Source organism: Macaca nemestrina, chromosome 5 (assembly GCF_043159975.1).
Source record: "Macaca nemestrina isolate mMacNem1 chromosome 5, mMacNem.hap1, whole genome shotgun sequence".
Lineage (NCBI taxonomy): Eukaryota > Metazoa > Chordata > Mammalia > Primates > Cercopithecidae > Macaca > Macaca nemestrina.
Genome location: NC_092129.1, coordinates 13,041,672 through 13,062,931, shown reverse-complemented (window position 1 = coordinate 13,062,931; position 21,260 = coordinate 13,041,672). Strand labels below are relative to the sequence as shown.

General features: G+C 41.9%; 1 protein-coding gene across 18 annotated transcripts in view; it reads right to left on the bottom strand.

The window, feature by feature from the left end:
• The window catches only part of AFG1L (AFG1 like ATPase), a 256,149-nt gene that overhangs the window by 203,995 nt on the left and 30,894 nt on the right, over positions 1–21,260 (bottom strand). For 16 of the 18 annotated variants that reach the window (XR_011623284.1, XR_011623285.1, XM_071096259.1 and 13 more), the window contains one exon: positions 17,717–17,940. Coding sequence is in view for 15 of the 18 variants with exons in the window: in XM_071096259.1 (XP_070952360.1) it covers positions 17,717–17,940 (224 nt within the window). In the remaining 3 variants the exon portion in view is untranslated. Of the gene's footprint in view, positions 1–17,716; positions 17,941–18,706; positions 18,808–21,260 lie in introns of those variants that run through there. The other 2 variants (XM_071096263.1, XM_071096265.1) reach the window with 2 other exon arrangements.

Below are 21,260 nucleotides of genomic sequence, written 5' to 3'. Positions count from 1 at the left end.
ATCTTATAGTAATATTTAGAAGATGACAAAGAGATACTGCTGTGCCAAAGAAAAGATCCTCAAACATCTAAGATCACAAATAGCTGGTATCACATGAATACTGTATAAGATGGAGATTTTAATATAAGCAAATTGATCAACAAAATGGATACCCTCCTAACAAGAATCATTAGACATAGATATAGTCTATCTAAACAATATTATATACTCCACTTATTTTTACTTGGGGAAACAAGCTAATTTCCTCCTCATAAAAATTTCAGTTTTCTAATAATTATTGAAATTATTTTAAGGCACTTAAAAATCTATGTCTTAAGGGAAAAATCAGAGAATCAAATGGAGAAAAGTAAGACTAATCAGAAGGCTATAAAATGGGTCCTAAAGAAGTTTTTGAATTCTTTATTAATAGTAGTGATTTCGGGGAGAGGAAGGTTTACACAGTTTTCTTCAAAATGACTGTCCGTTAGGAACCCACATCATTTGCATGCTCCTAGTTTAGATTTCTCACAACTTAACGCTATTTTTCTGTTCTATTAAATTTCCTTCCTTAAATTTAATTCCCTAAAACTTGTCCTTATGTCTCAGAAATCACAGTGAACTCCACACTTACACTATTTCTTGGTGCTGGTTATTCTCCATGTGCTCCCCTCCCCTGATGCCTTCTCCCTCCTGTCTGTGCCCCAAGAGACTGACCTTTCTGGCTGGCTCCTGGCTGGTTGAGCCCATGGGACGCATTCCTTGCAGGAAATAGGAGAGAGGGCATAGAAAGGGATGGGTCGTTCTCTCCCATCCCTCTCTGCTTCAGAGATGTATCTCAGTAGAGCCACATCCCTCCAGACCAACAAGCAGCCCATCCCTCAGGCCACAGCTCCAGCTCTCACCAGTCTCCTCCTTTGCCCTTCCATCCCTTGTTTGCTACCTTAAGCCTGCCCATGCCTCTCTATGTAGTCTCTAAATTTGGTCTTTATTGAAACATCTACTGTGAATTGTTTTCTGCCAGGACTCTGATACATTCCGGACTCCCAAAATGCACACACGTAACATTAGACTCAGACTTTAAAATCTGAAATGATTAAGTTTCTCTAGTGACCAGTTATAAGATTTGTCACAAGTTACCTGTATCTTAGGGAGTTTGTAAAGTAGGATGATGACACCTTCTCTAATGGGCTTTTGATGAGGATCCAGTGACATCACCTTTTAGATTGCGCAGATAGATCGTAAGCTTAAGGATGACGTTGGAAGATGGTGATAACCTACCACCTACCTCCACCAAGCATAAGAGATATGGCAGAAGAGTATTAGAGTTGAACCCAAAAGATCTAGGTGCAAATCCTGGCTGGCTATTGATTAGCTAGGTGACCCTGGGTAAGCCCTCTCAACTCTCCAACCTGCTGTCTCATCTGTTGGGTGCAGGGCCCAGCATAGAGAATTTCCCCGTCACTGCTCACTTCTGCATGTGTAATCACGTCAAAAACTGCAAGCATAATGTGCTTACCAATACCTGTTTATACTCAGACCTGTAATTCGTGGAAAAAGAAACACCACACCCTTTGACACATCCCTCTCAAAGATCTGAACAATACAATTAGTAAGTTCAAGCAATTTATATCCATATAAACTCTAAACCCAACAAACCAAGAATACATTCAAGAACAAGCAGCATGATTTCAAATATAGTCCATATGCTAAGCCAGAAAGAAAACTTCAATAAATTCCAACGAATCGAATGTACTCTAACCATAATTTAATAAAATTATATATAAATGATAAAAAGAGCTGGGCGCGGTGGCTCACGCCTGTAATCCCAGCACTTTGGGAGGCCAAGGCGGGCAGATCACAAGGTCAGGAGATCGAGACCACGGTGAAACCCACGGTGAAACCCCGTCTCTACTAAAAATACAAAAAATTAGCCGGGCGTGGTGGCGGGCGCCTGTAGTCCCAGCTACTCGGGAGGCTGAGGCAGGAGAATGGCGTGAACCCGGGAGGCGGAGCTTGCAGTGAGCCGAGATCACGCCACTGCACTCCAGCCTGGGTGACAGAGCGAGACTCCATCTCAAAAAAATAAAAAAATAAAAAAATAAAAAATAAATAAATAAATGATAAAAAGATAGCTAAAAATAGAAAAATCTCATACTAAAATATATACCCTTCCATGAACTTCACCCAGATTGCTGAGGATTGCTGAAAAAAGTCTGACAGTCGTGCAGAGTGGACCCTCTCTCTGGGCCCTCCATACTGTCAACAATTCTGTTTCCCTGGTGAGTTCACTGTGTCTCTGCAAAGAATCTCTGGAACCTTCTTACTTCCCATTAAGTAAAACTACATTTCACTCATCACTTTCAGAAGATGTCTCCTACTTCTTCATAGAGAGAGAACAGAAGGCATTGGGTTGAAAGTCCTTCAACTTCCTATGTGAAACTGCAGTCCCACCCACATCTGCACCCATCCATTCCTCCCTCCTGTGACATTCCTCCTGTTACAAAGGAAAACGATTCTTCTTCCTGTCTTTCTTCCAACCTTCTATCAGTATTTAATTTCATACCTCATCTACCTTCTCAGGAACCAGGGCCCATCAAATCAAATTCCTCTTCTCTTGTAATCCTTCTTATCAACAGCTTATAAAGCTGTTGATTTATAAAATGTTTTCCAATTAATTTACTTTTACAATCTTAAAGTGTAATATTTCACAAGACATAGGCCCAGAGACCACAAGGGAAAAAAATAGATACATTAAAAATAGTGAAATTAGGCCGGGCGCGGTGGCTCACGCCTGTAATCCCAGCACTTTGGGAGGCCGAGGCGGGCGGATCACAAGATCAGGAGATCGAGACCAACAGTGAAACCCCGTCTCTACTAAAAATACAAAAAATTAGCCGGGCGCGGTGGCGGGCGCCTGTAGTCCCAGCTACTCAGGAGGCTGAGGCAGGACAATGGCGTGAACCCGGGAGGCGGAGCTTGCAGTGAGTGGAGATCGTGCCACTGCACTCCAGCCTGGGCGACAGCGCGAGACTCCATCTCAAAAAAAAAAAAAAAAAAAGTGAAATTAAGGCAGGGTGTGGCGGCTCACACCTGTAATCCCAGCACTTTGGGAGGCTGAGGCTGGCAGATCACTTGAGGTCAGGAGTTCGAGACCAGCCTGACCAATATGGTGAGACCCTGTCTTTACTAAAAATACAAAAATTAGCTGGCTGTGGTGGCGCACACCCGTAATCCCAGCTACTTGGGAGAGGCTGAGGCAGGAGAATCGCTTGAACTTGGGAGGTGGAGGTTGCAGTAAGCTGAGATCACACCACTGCACTCCAGACTCGACAACAGAGTGAGACTCCATCTCAAAAAACAAAAAACAAACAAACAAAAAAGACCACTGAAATTAAAACTTTCTATTAGAAAAAATCCTAAGGAAGGAAAAACAGCAAATAAACTGCAAAAAAAAAAAAAAAAAAAAAAAATGCATCAGTTAGGAGTCCTATTCAGCCATAAAAAAGAATGAGATCCTGTTATTTGCAACAACATGAATGAAACTGGAGGTCATTACATTAAGTGAAATAAGCCAGGCACAAAAAGACAAACACCACATATTCTCACTTATTTGTGGTATCTAAAAATCAAAGCAATTGAACTCATGAACATAGAGAGTAGAAAGATGGTTACCAGAGACTGGGAAGGGTAGTGAGAGGCTGGGGTGGCGGCGGAGGTGGGGATGGTTAATGGGTACAAAAAAATAGAAAGAATAAGTTCTACTATTTGATAGCACAACAGAATGACTATAGTCAATAACTTAATTGTAGATTTTAAAATAACTAAAAGAGTATATAATTTGATTATAACACAAAAGATAAATGTTTGAGGGGCCAGATATCCCATTCTCCATGATGTGATTATTTCACATTGCATGCCTGTATCAAAACATCCCATGTACCCCATAAATAGATACACCTACTATGTACCCACAAAAATTAAAAACTAAAAAATAATTTAAAAGAATTTCAGTAGTTCACTCCTGTAATCCAGCACTTTGGGAGGCCAAGGCGGGAGGTGAGGAGTTCGAAACCAGCCTGGCCAACATGGTGAAACCCCATTTCTACTAAAAATACAAAACTTAGCCAGGCGTGGTGGCACACACCTGTAATCCCAGCTACACGGGAGACTGAGGTGGGAGAATCACTTGAACCCAGTAGGCAAAGGTTGCAGTATGCAGAGATCATGCCACTGCATTCCAGGCTGGGCAACAGAGCAAGACTGTCTCAAAAAAAAAAAAAAAAAATTAAAGAATTTATTTTCTGCCTGGGTACAGTGGCTCACACCTGTAATTCCAGCACTTTGGAAGACCAACATGGGCAGATCACTTGAAGCCAAGAGTTTGAGACCACCCTGGCCAACATAGTAGTGAAACCCCATCTCTACTAAAAATATAACAATTAGTCGGGTGTGGTGGCACATGCCTGTAGTCCCAGCTACTCAGGAGGCTGAGGCACAAGAACCATTTGAACCTGGAAGGTTAGATAACATTACTAAATGAGTGTTAAATTTCTGGAATGCGATGATGATAATATAGTTATGCAGGAAAAGGTCCTTGCGAGGCGTTATATGTGATATATTTAGGGGTCAAGTGTTATGATACAACTTACTTGTAGATGGTTCCAGAAAATAAGATATTTAGAGGGAAGGTTAAACAAATGTGGCAAAATGTTAACCATTAGTGGATCTAAGTATATTGCTGAAATTTTTCGAAATGAAAAGTTGGAAAAAAACAGAAAAAAATTTGGTAAGGTGACTAATTACTGTATTACTTTTACTTTTGAACTAAACCTAAAATTATTCAAAAATATCTGCATATTTGCATTGTAGATATTTGCTTTCAAAAGTGTTATCAAAACTATTCCTTTAATGCAAACTAAAAGAATGTATGTCATCCATCATTCCAAATATTTTGATTTAATGATTTTAGCATTATCCTTTGTTCCCTATGATATCAAAATTCTAGCATTAAAAAATGATCCAAGGTGATTCTCATCAAAGTTATACATTGAAATAGCACGTCCTCTGCCTTTCTGGGTCACTATCCACCTGCTACTCTGGCATCATTTCCACTAGGACAATTAGATAATAAGGGTGGTGCTGTTAAAATAAAAAGTGTTGTTTTCAATTTGTTTAAAATGCAGGAATACTACTTTTCCTGTTTCTCTCCGTTCCCCCCACCATTGCATTATTATCTCCCAAAATGATAGAATCAGAAACAATGATTCCAGCTGGAATGCTGAGCATAATTACATCTTTTAAAAACTGGCATTATAGCATTCTCAACATGGACCACTTTTTGATAAAAGTAGATCATTTCAGGTTTCTAAGAAGATCTTTAAAAACTAAAAAACGAAACTATATATTAGCACCCATAAATTCTCTTTAAATGAAAATGGTTTTTGAAATGTCTTTAGCTGATTTGCAAAAGAATCTCAGCAACCTAAAGTATAATACATCAACTTGCTCAGTTTACTAGCATAATTAAGCCTATTTAAGTATCTCAATAAGATGGGGGTGTGCTTAAAACTCTAAAACTACTAGTGTAAGAAATGGCTCAATTTCTGATTATAACACAATTTAAAGATGCAAATGACTTTTTGATGTCTCATGCATTCAAGTCACAAACATTTATAAGTTCCTACATGCACCACTGGGAGACAAATGACAGCGGGCTAGTTTTCTGGCAAATCCTTCCATGTTCACTTTGCTCCTACCTGATACTCTGCTTTTGGCCTAGCTTAGGTGAAGCTCTGCTAGGTCTGGTCTACTCCAGTCCACTACTAATTCAGTCCACTACTGAGATACGAGCATTATTCTCAAGCCAATCTGGGCTTCAGCAAAAGAAAGATGTGGAAAACATCCCTTGTTGTAAATGCTGTTGTTGTTCTGAATCTGAGAAAATAAACTGTCCTTCCAGGCATCTTCAGGGTTAGCTAAGAACTGATGTTAAGGAGGGAATGAGAACAGGACACATTCACAGAGACATATGTGGATACAGGCACTCAATGGAGACACCTACCCTCTCACACAGACACACAGATAGGCTCTGTGACTCTTTAGTGATGGCTTTGTTATTCATTCATGTTTCATTCGTTCCACAAACATGAACTGAGTATTGAGCACCTACTTTGTGCTAGGCAGTGGGCTGGGATTCTTCAGGCCCAGAAGACCGAGAAAAGAAAAACCGGCCAGGGGCAGTAATCCCAGCACTTTTGGAGGCCAAGGTAGGAAGATCACTTCAGGTCAGGAGTTCAAGACCAGCCTGGCTCATCTCTACTAAAAATTAGCCAGGCATGGTGGCAAATGCCTGTAATCCAGCTGCTTCAGAGGCTGAGGCATGAAAATCACTTTAACTTGGGAGGCGGAGGTTGCCACGAGCTGAGATTGTGCCACTGCACTCTAGCCTGGGTGACAGAGTAAGACTCCATCTCAAAAAAAAAAAAAAAGAAAAGAAAGAAAGAAAGAAATACAATATCTACCAGAGAAGCATGTGGTCACCAGCAGGCAATGTGAGATGAGCCATAACAAAAGGATGGGGATGGGCAGCTTTAGCAGACCCAGAGACAAAATAAGGTCTCAGCCTCATCCAAGGATCTTCAAGCAGGTCATCATAGCTGGGGCTTATATTGCCAGCAGAGAACAATGGCAGAGGAGGTTGGCAAAAGGCAGGGACTAGGCTCTCAAGAACCTTGAAGAACATGCTGAGTTTGTATTTTATCTGGAGGGGGCTGAAAGCCTTAAGCAGGAGAAGAGTGTGATCAGATTTATATATATTCAGTTTATGAAATTTCAGAAAGAGGAAAACATTGCATTGCAAAAACCCTCTTATAAACATATTTCATATGCCTTTCTGAGAACTGTGCTAATAATTCCCCTTCCACAGTCTATTTGGATTTTTAAATTTTTAAATTTTTATTTTTTAGAGATGAAGTCTTGCCATAATGCCCAGGCTCATCTCAAACTCCTGGGCTCAAGTGATCCACCCGCCTCAACCTCCCAAAGTGCTGGGATTACAGGCATGACCCACCACACCCAGCCCCTCAGTCTATTTGTAAGAAGGAAAGGCTGAACTAGTAGACTCTAAAATTATATTTTAAAGAAAAGTTGTTATTTTTTCAAAATGAAAAAAAAAAAAAATCAACTAACCCTACCAGGCACAGTGGCTCACACCTGTAATCCCAGCATTTTGGGAGGCTGAGGTGGGCAATTACTTGAGGCCAAGAGTTTGAGACCAGCCTGGCCAACATGGTGAAACACAGTATCTACTAAAAATACAAAAATTAGCCGGGCGTGGTGGCCTGTAGTCCTACCTACACGGGAGGCTGAGCCATGAGAATTGCTTGAACGCAGGAGGCGGAGGTTGCAGCAAGCCGAGATTGCACCACTGAACTCCCGCCTGTGTGACAGATCAAGACTCTGTCTCAAAAAAAAAAAAAAAAATCTAACGTGTTGAAATATCTCACAATCACATGTAAAATATTTTCACAATGGAATATTACAAAGAGGCAAAATTGAAGACTCTATGGAACAGCACGTTACCCACCCGCCAGCTTTATCAAATCTTTCTATGTTGACATTATTTCAAAACTTATATAATTAATAAAGCATTAATTATAGTTGAAGCCTTCCTTGTCCCCTTCCTCCTCAGTATTAACTACCTGAATGTATAGTTTATCATCCCCATGCTAAGCAACATTCCACTTTATAAATACATTCTGATTTGTTTACCCAGTCTTGTGGCATCTTCTAGTTATTTCTGAAAAAAAAAAAAAAAATACTCTCCTTTGTCTATTTTTCTACTGGGTTGTTTGTTTTTCTGTTACATGGTAGAAGTTGTTTATATATTATTATTATTATTTGCAGAGATGAGGTCTTGCTATGTTGCTCAGGCTGGTTTCAAACTCCCGGCCTGAAGCGATCCTCCCAACCGTCAGCCTCTCATACTGTTGAGATTACAGGCGTGAGCCATTGCACCGGGTTAGGGTTCTTTACATATTCTAGAGAGTGATTCATAATCAATTTTTTTTTGAGATAGAGTCTCGCTGTGTCACCCAGGCTGGAGTGCAGTGGCAGATATCACCTCACTGCAACCTCCGCCTCCCGAGTTCAAGCGATTCTCATGCCTCAGCCTTCCGAGTAACTGGAATTACAGGCACCCACCACCACGCCTGGCTAATTTTTGTAATTTTAGTTGAGATAGGCTTTCACCATGTTGGCCAGGTTGGTCTCAAACTCCTGACCTCAGGTGATCCACCCACCTCGGCCTCCCAAAGTGCTGGGATTACAGGAGTGAGCCACCATGCCCAGCCAGTAGTCAATTATTTTTTATGAAAAATCTTTTCTCCCAGTCTGTTGTCTACCTTTTCACTTTTTCTATGGTACCTTTTGTTAACTAGAAGTTTTAAATTTTAACATAGTCAAATGTATTGGTGTTTACCTTTATAAGCTGGACTTTTTAATTTTTTTTCAATTTACAGGACAACATGAATATATATATTGGACTTTCATATCTTGTATAAGAAATTCTTCTGGCTGGGCAGGATGGCTCAGTCTGTAACACCAGCACTTTGGAAGGCTGAGGCAGGTGAATTGCTTGAGGCCAGGAGTTTAGATCAGCCTGGGCAACATGGTGAGACCACATCTCTACAAAATACAAAAAATTAGCCAGGCGTGGTGGTATGCACATGTAGTCCCAGCTACTGGGGAGGCTAAGCTAAGAGGATTGGTTGAGCCCGGGAGGTCAAGGCTGCAGTGAGCCATGACTACACCCCTCCACTCCAGCCTGGGCAACAGAGCAAAACTCTATCTCGAAAAAAAGAAAAGAAATTATTCCTTTTCCCAAGTTCATAAAGTTATTCCTCTATATTTTCTTCAAGAAGTTCTGAAGTTTCACTTTAAATTTAGGGCATTTATTTCTAGAGGTAAGTACCTAATTTTATTTTAATCTTCACATAGATAACCAATGATCCCATGCTAATTTAGTGAATAGACGATCATTTTCCTACTGATTCACAATGTCAACTCAATCATATATCAAGTTTCCATGTATATTTTGAACTTTCTATTTTGTTCTATTTGTTTGTCTATTTAATGGAACAGTGAATAGTTCCTGTTGAATAGAGGCAGGGATACAATACAGTAATGGAATATTAAACTGGAAAGTTAGACTAGGTAATCATCTACCAGCCCTCCTATCTAGTCAGGTAGCAGTCATCTAGAGCAAGGGCCAGCAAATTACGGCCATGGGCTAAATCCAGCATGACACTTGTTTTTGTAAATAAAGATTTATTGGAATATAGTTATTTATGTATTGCCTGTGGCTGCTCTGAGTGCAGTGATAGAATTGAGTTCTTTTCCATCTGCCTCATGCATTGTTCTTGGAAGGGTGAGGAGGGGGTATCCAAATAAAAGGCGGTAGGATATAAAAGGGAGTTGGAAATAAGTTCTCATTAGGGAAAAACTGAAAATTATCTGGTAGAGGGCAGGAGAAAAAGGAAAGGAGTTCTGTGGCTCCCAATTCTCAGGTCTCTTGGGCTACAATGTCTCCTCCTAAGAGATGAAAAAACCTGGCTGCCTATAGACCCCTGATTAATGGAAACACAGATTTTCAGAGTAGCTCCATACTCTATTTAATTCTCTCCCTCCCTGACTCTGGAAATGCTTGATTTGGCTGTGTAAAAGTAATTCTAATTATAGTGATTTACATGAACTACTTACCATTTATGCCTAATTACCTCACAGCACAATAACAATTATGCATACATTAAATGTGTCAGATTAACCTGGTTGTAAATTTTACTCAATAACAAAAGTAAAGTGTTTACAAATGCTCATTCTTCATAGTTTGTTGCTCATATGGCATGGTCATCTGCTCATAACATCTTCAAATGTTCATTGATTAGAGAAAACATTATTACATAGGTAGGTGAAAGCAGCCTGGTAGTTTGTCACCAATTTTTTCACCTTGGTTAATAAATCTGGTATCTTATGAAGAAGGTATACTTTATTTTAGTATTATAGCATACGCTTACAGAAAGTTTCTTAGGAGTACAGAGGGAAAAAAAAATAACTGCACCATAATGAAATCTATTTGTGTTTTGTTTTGTTTTGTTTTTTGAGACAGTCTCTCTCTGTCGCCCAGTCTGGAGTGCAGTGGCACGATCTCAGCTTACTTCAGCCTCAACCTCCTGGGCTCAAGTGATCCTCCCACCTCAGTCTCCCAATTAGGTGGACCACAGGCATGTACCACCATGCCTAGCTGATTTTTTTTTTTTTTTTTTTGTAGAGATGGGGCCTCCGTGTGTTGGCCAGGCTGGCTCAAACTCCTGGCCTCAAGCAATCCTCCCATGTCAGCCTCTCAAAATGCTGGAATTACAGGCAAGAGCCACCATACCCAGCCTATAATGAAGTTTAAACAACTGTATTAAAAACAAAATTCAAAGTTCATAAAATCATAAATCCTACTTAGCACATGTCTTAGTTCATTTTCTGTCACTTATAACAGAAACTGAGTTTCAGATAATCTGAAATTTATTTATTTTTTAACAGGTAGTAATTAGTTGAATTTAATGATAAAATGAAGATATTGAGAAATAGTATTTGTTATTTAAAGTTCAAGAAAATGGGCAGTCAGTACTGCTTAGCTTTCCTCCAAAATGGCTGAATGTGTAGCACAGCAGCACAAATGCTGTAGCTGACAAACAACTTAAGTTCTTGAGTGATCTGTCTTCTCCTTAGCTGTTTGGATGGCCTATCAGAGAGAGAAGACTGTGCTGTGGTGAAACTTGTCCCTTACAGTTTCCACTATTCTTTCAACAATGCCAAGGTTTCATACCCAAGGCAAAGGTTTACAGTCCAAAGTCAGAGTTTTACTCAGAAACTGAGTAATTTATAAAGAAAAGGAATTTATGGGCCAGGCACAGTGGCCCACACTTGTAATCCCAACACTTTGGGAGGCCCAGGCAGGCAGATAACGTGGCACAGGAGTTCGAGACCAGCCTGGCCAAAGTGGTGAAACCCAGTCTCTACTAAAAATACAAAAATTAGCTGGGCGTGGTGGCACACCCAGCTACTCAGAAAACTGAGGCAGGAGAATGGCTTGAACCCGGGAAGGTTGCAGTGAGCTGAGATCGCACCACTGCACTCCAGCCTGGCAACAGAGTGAGACTCAGTCTCGAAAAAAAAAAAGAAAAAAAAAAAAAGAAAGGAATTTATTTCTTACAGTGATAGAGGCTGAGAAGTCCATGTCTGAGGGACCCCATCTAGTGAGGGCCTTCTTGCTGGTAAAGACTCTCTGCAGAGCCCCAGACGACACAGGGGCATCACATGGTGAGGGGGCTGAGTGTGCTAGCTCAAGACTCTCTTCCCCTTATAAAGCCACCAGTCCCACTCCCATGATAATCCATTAATCCATTAACCCATTGCTCTACAAATGGACTAATCCATTCATGACAGCAGAGCCCTCATGACTCAGTCACCTCTGAAAGGATTCACCTTTCAATACTGCCACACTGGGGGATTAAATGTCAACATGAGTTCTGAAAGAGACAAATATTCAAACCATAGCACCAGAATAAAGAACTCTCCAAATAAAGTTTTTCCATCACTGGAAAACCTAATAGCCCACAGTTTCCTTTTCTGATAATTGGCATATCAGTGTTTGTTTTCAGAAAAAAATAGGTCTGTGTCATCTTTATTCTCTTCAAAAACTAAAGTTCTATATACTTTTCTTCAAATTATGCTAGATGTTTGGATCTCTTTCAGTATTTTAAAGATTTAGTGGGGCCAGGCACAGTGGCTCACACCTCTAATCCCAGCACTTTGGGAGGCCAAGGCGGGTGGATCACTTGAGGTCAGGAGTTTGAGACCAGTCTGGCCAACATGGTGAAACCCCGTCTCTACTAAAAATGCAAAAATCAGCCAGGTGTGGTGGTGGGCACCTGTAATCCCAGCTACTCGGGGGGCTGAGACAGGAGAGTCACTTGAACCCAGGAGGCAGAGGTTGCAGTGAGCCAAGATCGCACCATTGAACTCCAGCCTGGGTGACACAGCGAGACTCGGTCTCAAAAAATAAATAAAAAATAAAATTGTTTATTTAAAAATTTTTAAATTGTTAAATAAAATATTTATTTAAAATAAAGATTTAGTGGGTTTAGGAAACTATAAGGGCCAAGAGCAATGGCTCATGCCTGTAATCCCAGCATTTTGTGAGGCCAAGATGGGAGGACTGCTTGAACTCAGAAGATCAACACCAACACCAGCCTGGGCAACATGGCAAGACCCTGTCTCGGAAAGAAGGGAGGGAGGGAGGAAGGGAGGCAGGCTATAAGACAAATACTATTAGAAAAATAAGTTTCTCTACCTACTAAACATTTATTCACATGTACTAGGATTTAACAAATAGGACCTTTCATTAGACACATTTGAAACTCTACCTGCCATATCAAATCTTCCATTTACATTAGATTTTAACTACCCAATAAAACCAGGGTTATTCACTAGCTGGCCCATCATATCCAACTCAGATATCAAAGGTGGATGTATGGGAAAATACCCCTAAGAAGAGCCAATGATTTTTTTAAAAACCACCATTGTTGAATCGGCAACCAAATAAGTTAATAATTACAGTATACTTGTGATTGGATGGGAGTTCACCAACCACTGTAAGATGAGCTCTAGGGATGCTACAGAGTAGGGAGGAGAGATAAAAGGAATATATTTCCAGGAGGCTGGGGCAGACAGATTGCTTCAGCTCAGGTGTTCAAGACCAGCCTGGACAACATGGCAAAACCCCATCTCTATTTAAAAAAAAATACAAAAAAATACAAAAAAATTAGCTGGGTGTGGTGGCACACACCTGTGGTCCCAGTTACTGGGGAGGCTGAGGTGTGAGGCTTGCTGGAGCCCGGGAGGTTGAGGCTGCAGTGAGTCATGATTGCGCCACTGCATTCCAGCTAGGCAACGGAGTGAGACTCTGTCTCAAAAACAAAACAAAAAAAAAAAGAAATATATTTCCAAAAGGAAGAGGACTAGAAAGGGAGCAAGATACAAAATTCAGGAAAGCAATTCAAACCTCAGATAACCAAAATATCCAGTTGAGTACAACATGTTGTTTCCTGGCTAGGCCACATAACTAAACTGTTAGTTTACTTGGATGCCCACCTGTATCACAAACTATATAATTACATAGTTTTATATGTTATAGTTCATATACTCTATGCAAATATATCCCTATATATCACATATAACTAGATATGCAGTACATAAGCAGTCTATATTTTTCAAACTTTTTGGTTCTTTTTTTTTTTTTTTTTTTTTTTTTTTTTTTTTTTTTTTGAGACGGAGTCTTGCTCTGTCGCCCAGGCTGGAGTGCAGTGGCCAGATCTCAGCTCACTGCAAGCTCCGCCTCCCGGGTTCCCGCCATTCTCCTGCCTCAGCCTCCCGAGTAGCTGGGACCACAGGCGCCACCACCTCGCCCGGCTAATTTTTTGTGTTTTTAGTAGAGACGGGGTTTTGCCGTGTTAGCCAGGATGGTCTCGATCTCCTGACCTTGTGATCCGCCCGTCTCGGCCTCCCAAAGTGCTGGGATTACAGGCTTAAGCCACCGCGCCCGGCCACTTTTTGGTTCTTTACTCACCTATAAACTTTGAGAAATATGGGAAAAAGAGGTTGGTCATCAAAACAAATAATTCATCATTATTACCTACAACCATCGTGCTAGACTGATCACTCATGGTGCCCACCACACTCACAGTCCACTTCTGAGAGCAACTGCCATGCTCACAGGAGCAGCCCTACATGGGAACACAGGTAAGTCAATCTTTACACTGGTTAACAGCCTCTAAGAAACCCAGTGTGAAAGCTCTACCCGAACAGGGATGAAGTCATTGGTTGACCTATGAGATCCTTACTCAGGAATTTAAACTACAGACACATAGAGAGAATTAAGAAGTTGGTAGAAGTTGAAGCAGACATGAGAGAAAAAGAACAAAAAAGTAAGTGGGTGCTGTGGCCTCAATGTTTGCATTGCCCCAAAATTCATATGCTGAAGTTCTCACCCCCAAAGTCAGGCTCTTAGGAGGTAGGCCCTTTGGAAGGTGATGAGGTCATGAGAGCAGAGCCCTCCTCAGTTGGATTAGTGCCCTTACAAAAGAGGCCTGACGGAGCTCATTTGTCCCTTCAGCCATGTGAGGACACAGTGAAAAGACAGCTGTCCATGAATAGTTAAGCAGGCCCTCACCAGACATTGAATTTGCCAGCACTTTGATCTTGGCCTTCCCAGCACCCAGAACTACGAGAAATCTTTTTCGGTTGTTTATAAGCTACCCAGTTTATGGTATTTTGTTATAGCAGCCCAAGTGAACCAAGACAATGAATGATACGAATGGCAGAGTACCGTAAGGCCTAGCTGTGTCATGGAGGTGCCTTTCATTGCTACGTTCTTATATAATCTCATTCTAAATCTCCATGTGTTTCTGCAATCTAAAATGAATCTCTATTTCTTTCAACTAATAGTGTTAACACAATGGGAAGGCATTTTCTTTACGTAAAAATAAACTAATTATATTCTCAGGAGCTTTATTAAAAAGTAAAATTACTTTCACTCATTTTTGTTTGTTTGTTTTTTATTTGTATTGTAGAGACAGGGTCTCCCTATATTGTCCAGGCTGATCTCAAACTTCTGGCCTCAAGCTATCCTTCCACCTTGGCCTCCCAAAGTGGTAGGATTATAGGTTCAGCCACCACACCTGGCCCTTATTCTTTTTTTTTTGTTTTTTTTTTTTTTTTTTTGAGATGGAGTCTCTCTCTGTCACCTAGGCTGGAGTGATCTTGGCTCACTGCACCTCCGCCTCCTGGATTCCAGCGATTCTCCTGCCTCAGCCTCCTGAGCAGCTGGGATTACAGGCACCTGCCACCACACCTGGCTAATTTTTGTATTTTTAGTAGAGACGGGGTTTCATCATGTTGGCCAGGCTGGTCTCAAACTCCTGACTTCAGGTAATATGCCCACCTCGGCCTCCCAAAGTGCTGGGATTACAGGCATGAGCCACTGCATTTGGCCCCTCATTCATTTTTAAGTAAAGTACTACTAATGGTTGTTCTATGGTGCTTTTCTTCTAAAGACTTTACAGTAAAAGCATATTTGGCAGGGGGTGGGGACAGTCAATTAAAGGAAAACTAGTTTCTTAGGTTGGACCATATTTTAATTCTTATTACTATTAACGTTCTCCAGAATTTAAAGATGAGACTATCAGCTTCTATATTAGATAAGGAACAGGAGTTTTCCTGTTGTCATGGAATTTTAACAAAAGCTCAAAGCTGAGGACCAGGGAAAATAAGCTCCCATTCACTCTAAAGAAAGACACAAGATGAATGCGGTGACTCACACCAATTATCCCAGTGCTTCTGAGGCTGAGGCAGGATTGCTTAAGGCCAGAAGTTCAAGACCAACCTGACAACATAGTGAGATCCTGTCTCTACAAAAAATTAAAAAACTAGTGGAGTATGGTGGTGCCATGCCTGTAGCTCTAGCCTACTCAGGGGGCTGAGGGAGGAGAACCATTTGGGCCCAGGACTTCAAGGCTACTAGTGAGCTATGATCGTGCTACTGCACTCCACTTGGGTGACAGAATGAGGCAGTATCTCCAAAAATAAATAGGCCAGGCAGAGTGGTTCATATCTGTAATTCCAGCACTTTGGGAGGCCGAAGCAGGGGGATCGCTTGAGATCAGGAGTTTAAGACCAGCCCAGCCAGTATGGCAAAACCCCGTCTCTGCTAAAAATACAAAAATTAGTCAGGCATGGTGGCAGGCGCCTATAATCCCAGCTACTTGGGAGGCAGGAGAATCATTTGAACCTGGGAGGTGGAGGCTACAGTGAGCCAAGATCACACCACTGCACTTCAGCCTGGGCGACAGAGTAACACTCTGTCTCAAATAAATAAATAGGTCAGGCGCGGTGGCTTATGCCTGTAATTCCGCACTTTGGGAGGCCGAGATGGGCGGATCACCTGAAGTCAGGAGTTCGAGACCAGCCCGACGAACATGGTGAAACCCCATCTCTACTAAAAATACAAAAATTAGCTGGGCGTGGTGGTGCGTGCCTGTAATTCCAGCTACTCAGGAGGCTGAAACAGGAGGATCGCTTGAACCTGGGAGGTGGAGGTTGCAGTGACCCAAGATCACACCACTGCACTCTAAGCCTGGGCAACAGAGCAAGAATCCATCTATAAATAAATAAATAAATAAATAGACACACTAGTCACATCCATGCAGGAATTAGGTTTAAAACAACAACAACAACAACAACAAAAGGCAAAACAGCCCTAAAACCAAAGTGAAACTGAAGACAGGGATCAAGGTATAAAGTTGTTAGCTGGTTAGGGTGCCGTGGTGTTCCCTTCACATATCTCTTAACAAATACAAGGGGTTCCCAAGAGAAGCATCCAAAGAGATAAGGATTGAATATAAATTGAGATGGACATCGCTCTCCCCAGCTGGATGCTTGCCTAGGTAAGAAAATGTGCAAGCAGCTGCCAGAGCAGGGTGTGGAAGAGTTCTTGGGAGAACTCGATATACATCCCCAGAAGGAAGGGGTATGCATGACAATGACAGAAATTAGTGCCTGCTTCTTGCTTGCAAAAGTCTGAGGACAGGAGGCTGACTGAGGCTGCCCATGCAGCAAGGAGTAGAGAAAGAAGATGTTATGCTTCCTGTGGCCTGCACAGACACCATATAAGATGACCCAACAAGAAATGTTCCAGGTCAGGCACGGTGGCTCAAACCTATAATCCCAGCACTTTGGGAGGCCGAGACAGGTGGATCACTTAAGGTCAGGAGTTCAAGACCAGCCTGGCCAACATGGTGAAATCCCATCTCTACTAAAAATATAAAAATTAGCCAAGTGTGGCGGTGCATGCCTATAACCCAGTTACTTGGGAGGCTGAGGCGGGAGGATCACCTGAACCCAGGAGGCAAAGGTTGCCATGAGCCAAGATATAACACCACTGTACTCCTGCCTGGGTGACAGAGTGAGACTCTGTCTCAAAAAAAATAAATAAATAAAATGTCCTGAAGGGACCCCACTCAAGAAGCCTAAGGGCAAGGGCAAGGCGGTGTCAGAAGAATGCGGGGTTGTGAGTTGCTTCCCCAGAGTCATAAGAGGTTAGTCAAAGATTGGAGAAGTGTGGAGGTCCCCATGGGAGTCTTGAAGAACCCACCAATAAGACCCTCAACAAAGAGCTGGCATGGCAGCATCTACCATACATAACTGGTCGCTTATGACTGCTGTTTCACTCTAATCTTTCATTCTTCTCATTCTGACCCTAGAGATGTCAGGCAAACAGAGAAAGAAGGAGGAAGAAAAGGGAAAGAACACATCACTCCTCCTTTTCCACGCTGATCCCTGGATGAGACCTGAGCTGGAGAAAAGGGAAAGCTTTGATTTCCATAGAAGTTTTTATCTAGACTGGACTGCATTTTTAAAATACTTAAATATGAAGCTATTCAAATCCCTGAAGGCAAAAGAAAGCTATGGAACATCAAAAGGCTAGGAATGGGGATCCAACAGAATTTGTGTAAAGGAACTGGCAGAAATTTTTCAAGCTGTTTCATGATTGTGCCCTACTGCATTGCATCCATTTTAGAAAATGCTTACACTTTTAACTGTTTAATCTTTCATAGCACACAAGCCTCACCTTTGAAAAAAGGCCTTCTGCCTCTATATTATATCCTTTAAGGTCCTCGTGTAATTTCTGTAAACACTGTATGACTCTTCTTTGATGTTCGTCATCCTTTAGCTCATGAGCTTTGATCAGAAAATCATAGTGGTCCAGAGGTCCATGGCAAACAGCCAAAGCTTTCAAGTAAGTCTCTGAAGTGGCAGTTGGGGCCATGCTCTCAGATGTCTGAACTGTATAGGCTATAAACAAAAACATATAAAATTTTAGACTTTCTTAAATACATTTCACAGTGCTCTACATGTTTCATAAGGGTCAAATTCAAACTTTTAACTAGTTACATCTATTTAAGCAGTTTTTGTAAATGTCATTTTGATAAAAATAATATAAAATACATTTTCAGCCAGGCATGGGGGCTCACGCCTGTAATCCCAGCACTTTGGGAGACCAGGGCAGGTGGATCACTTGAGGTCAGGAGTTCAAGACCAACCTGACCAAATGTTGAAACCCAATCTCTACTAAAAATACAAAAATTAGCCAGGTGTGGTGGGGCATGCTTGTAATCCCAGCTACTTGGGGTGCTGAGGCACGAGAATTGCCTGAACCTGGGAAGCAGTGGTTGAAGTGAGCAGAGATTGTGCCACTGTACTCCAACCTGGGTGACAGAGTGACACTCGGTCTCAAAAAAAAAATAATAAAAATAAACAATGAATATATTTCTAATTGTTTTATTTTAACAAAAGGGAATAAACCCCAAACCCATAAACTATAATTGTAACCTCTCTTCCAGAAGGCCTATTCCTACTACAGCTTCTGCTTTGCTTCCAGTCCACTAAAAGAGCCACTGGTGCTCCTCATCTCCTTCCCAAAGCAAGAGAGTTGCCTTTCTTTGACTTAGCCCTAATTCTGGTTCTTAAGCACCAAGGCAGAGACATCAAGATTAGTCCCAAGGGTTTTCCACTGCTCCTTAATTCTCTACCCAAAGACAACACAACATTCAGATATTACCACATGATTTCAGCCCTCTGCTTCTAAGATGTTTTTCTGTTTTCCATAACCTTTAGGGAGTTGGACATGGAGTTGAGACACAGCAAGAGTGTCTGCTTCAAAGCAGGGTGGTGTTCTGATCCTATTTTTAGCCTCTCCTGGGAGAGAAATGATTGTGGCGAGGTCCAACCATAATTCCATTCCTTATCTGGGGCAGGTTTAATGAGCAGCTAACTCCTTCTCTACTGTTTAGAAGCAACAATAAACAGCAGCAACCTGGCACATTTTTCAGAACAAGATTTCCCAAAGGTACTCTGCCAGCATTTTATTCATTTCATTGAACATTGTGTTTCCTTTATCACAGTAACATAAAAATTACTTTAGTGAAAAGAATTAACAATCACAATGTTAGGTCCATGTTTTCCCCAAAAGAGGGGGAAAAGTCCTTAAATATACTATGAATGTTGGAGATAGGGACGGCTGTCTTCCATTATTTGTTCCCCCTTTCTAAATAGAAGTTTTAGCTGGATGCATGGCTGACCAAATACATATTACATCTCCTATCCTCTCTTGCAGTCAGGTATGGCCATGTGAGCAGGTTCTAACAATGGGATATGAGCAGAAACGTGTATAGTTCTGATATACCCCATTAAAGGAAAAGGGCATATCCTCCTGGCTCCCTTTTCCTCTCCTCTCTCTAACTGGAGTGAAAGTGTAATGACTGCAGCTGGAAGAGGCAATGAGATGCACACAGAATGTTGAATAAAGCAGAGCAACAAGATGCACAAAGCCTGGTTCTCCAACAATGCTGAGCTGCCAAACCAGCTCTGGATTGCCTACCTGGATTTTTATGTAAAAGAATAATCAACTTCTGGCCAGGCACAGTGGCTCACACATGTAATCCCAGCACTTTGGGAGGTTTAGACGGGCAGATCACTTGAGCTCAGGAGTTCGAGACCAGCCTGGGCAACATAGTGGGACCTCATCTCTACTAAAAATAAGAAATGTAAAAAAAAAATTTTTTTTTTAATTAGCCAGGCTTAAAATTAGCATGTGCCTGTAGTCCCAGCTACTTGGGGAGGCTGAGGTGGGAGGACAGCTTAAGCCCAGGAGTTTGAGGCTGCAGTGAGCTATGACCTACACCACTGCACTCCAGCCCGGGCAACAGAGTGAGACTCTCTCTCCAAAAGAAATAAAAAGTGAGTAATAAACTTCTATCTTGCTTTTAAAGTAGTGTATAGCCAGGCGTGGTGGCTCAAGCCTGTAATCCCAGCACTTTGGGAGGCCGAGATGGGCGGATCACGAGGTCAGGAGATCAAGACCATCCTGGCTAACACGGTGAAACCCCGTCTCTACTAAAAAATACAAAAAAAAACTAGCCGGGCGAGGTGGCGGGCGCCTGTAGTCCCAGCTACACGGGAGGCTGAGGCAGGAGAATGGCATGAACCTGGGAGGCAGAGCTTGCAGTGAGCCGAGATCCGGCCACTGCACTACAGCCCGGGCGACAGAGCGAGACTCCGTCTCAAAAAAAATAAAAATAAAAATAAAAATCAATAAATAGTGTGTAATTGGGGTCTCTGTTACAGAAGCCTAAGTTGTACCCTAACTGATATAGGTGCTTAAGGCCCGTAAAAGAGAATCTAAGGGCATCCTGGAACACTGGGCCTTACAGCACCAGGATAAGGTTTGGGTTCAATGTTGAAGCTGGAGATGCAGGTTGAAAGTCCCTAAATGTTCCCGGCAATTTGAGATATTTGCCAGTGTGACATAATAATAAATATATTTGATCTTTGTCCCTGTTCCTTGGCACGGAGTTCCTAAAACCCTTGGAATTTCCTGAGTAATAGGAGTGTTTTCTGTTTTTCATTGCATCACACCTGAGTTTATGTTAAGGAGGTGACTCTAGGGTGAGGCTGGTAGCCGGAAGGACCAAGTAGGTAGAAGGTTGGAACTTGCAGCCCCACGCACTGACCCCAGGAAGGTGGGGCTAGAGATTGGCTCTGTAAACACTCAAGGAGACTTGGAGAGCTTCTGGTTGGCGAACACATCTAGGTGCGTTCAACCTCTAGGTATCCCCCTAGGCATTTCTTCTATTGGGCTCCCTGAGTTGTATCCTTTATCACAAACCAGTAAGCATAAGCAAAATTTTTCCCTGAGTTCTGTGAGCTATTCTAGCAAATTATCAAATCTAAAGGGGAGGAAGGTTATGGGAATTCCCGAATTTTTAGTTGCCAGGTAGATATGTTGGTAGCCTGTGCACCCCATTTGCAGCTGGCATGTGAAATGGGGGCATTCTGTGGGACTGAGCCCTTTTACTTGTGGGATCTGATGCTCACTTCAAATAAAGAGTGTCAGAATCAAATTGAACTGTTGAATACCCAGTTAGTGTTACAGGATTTGAGAATCTCACAAGAGAAAAACGCTCTTCTCTACCCCCTCTTTTAGATTTCTGGAGTCAACCAAGGGAGAAACTTCAGAGTGATTACTGATATATTCCTCTCCCTCCCACAATCCTGTTCTCCACTCCTCAACCAGGTTCTCAGCCAATCAATCATCGATGCTACTCAATTTTGTA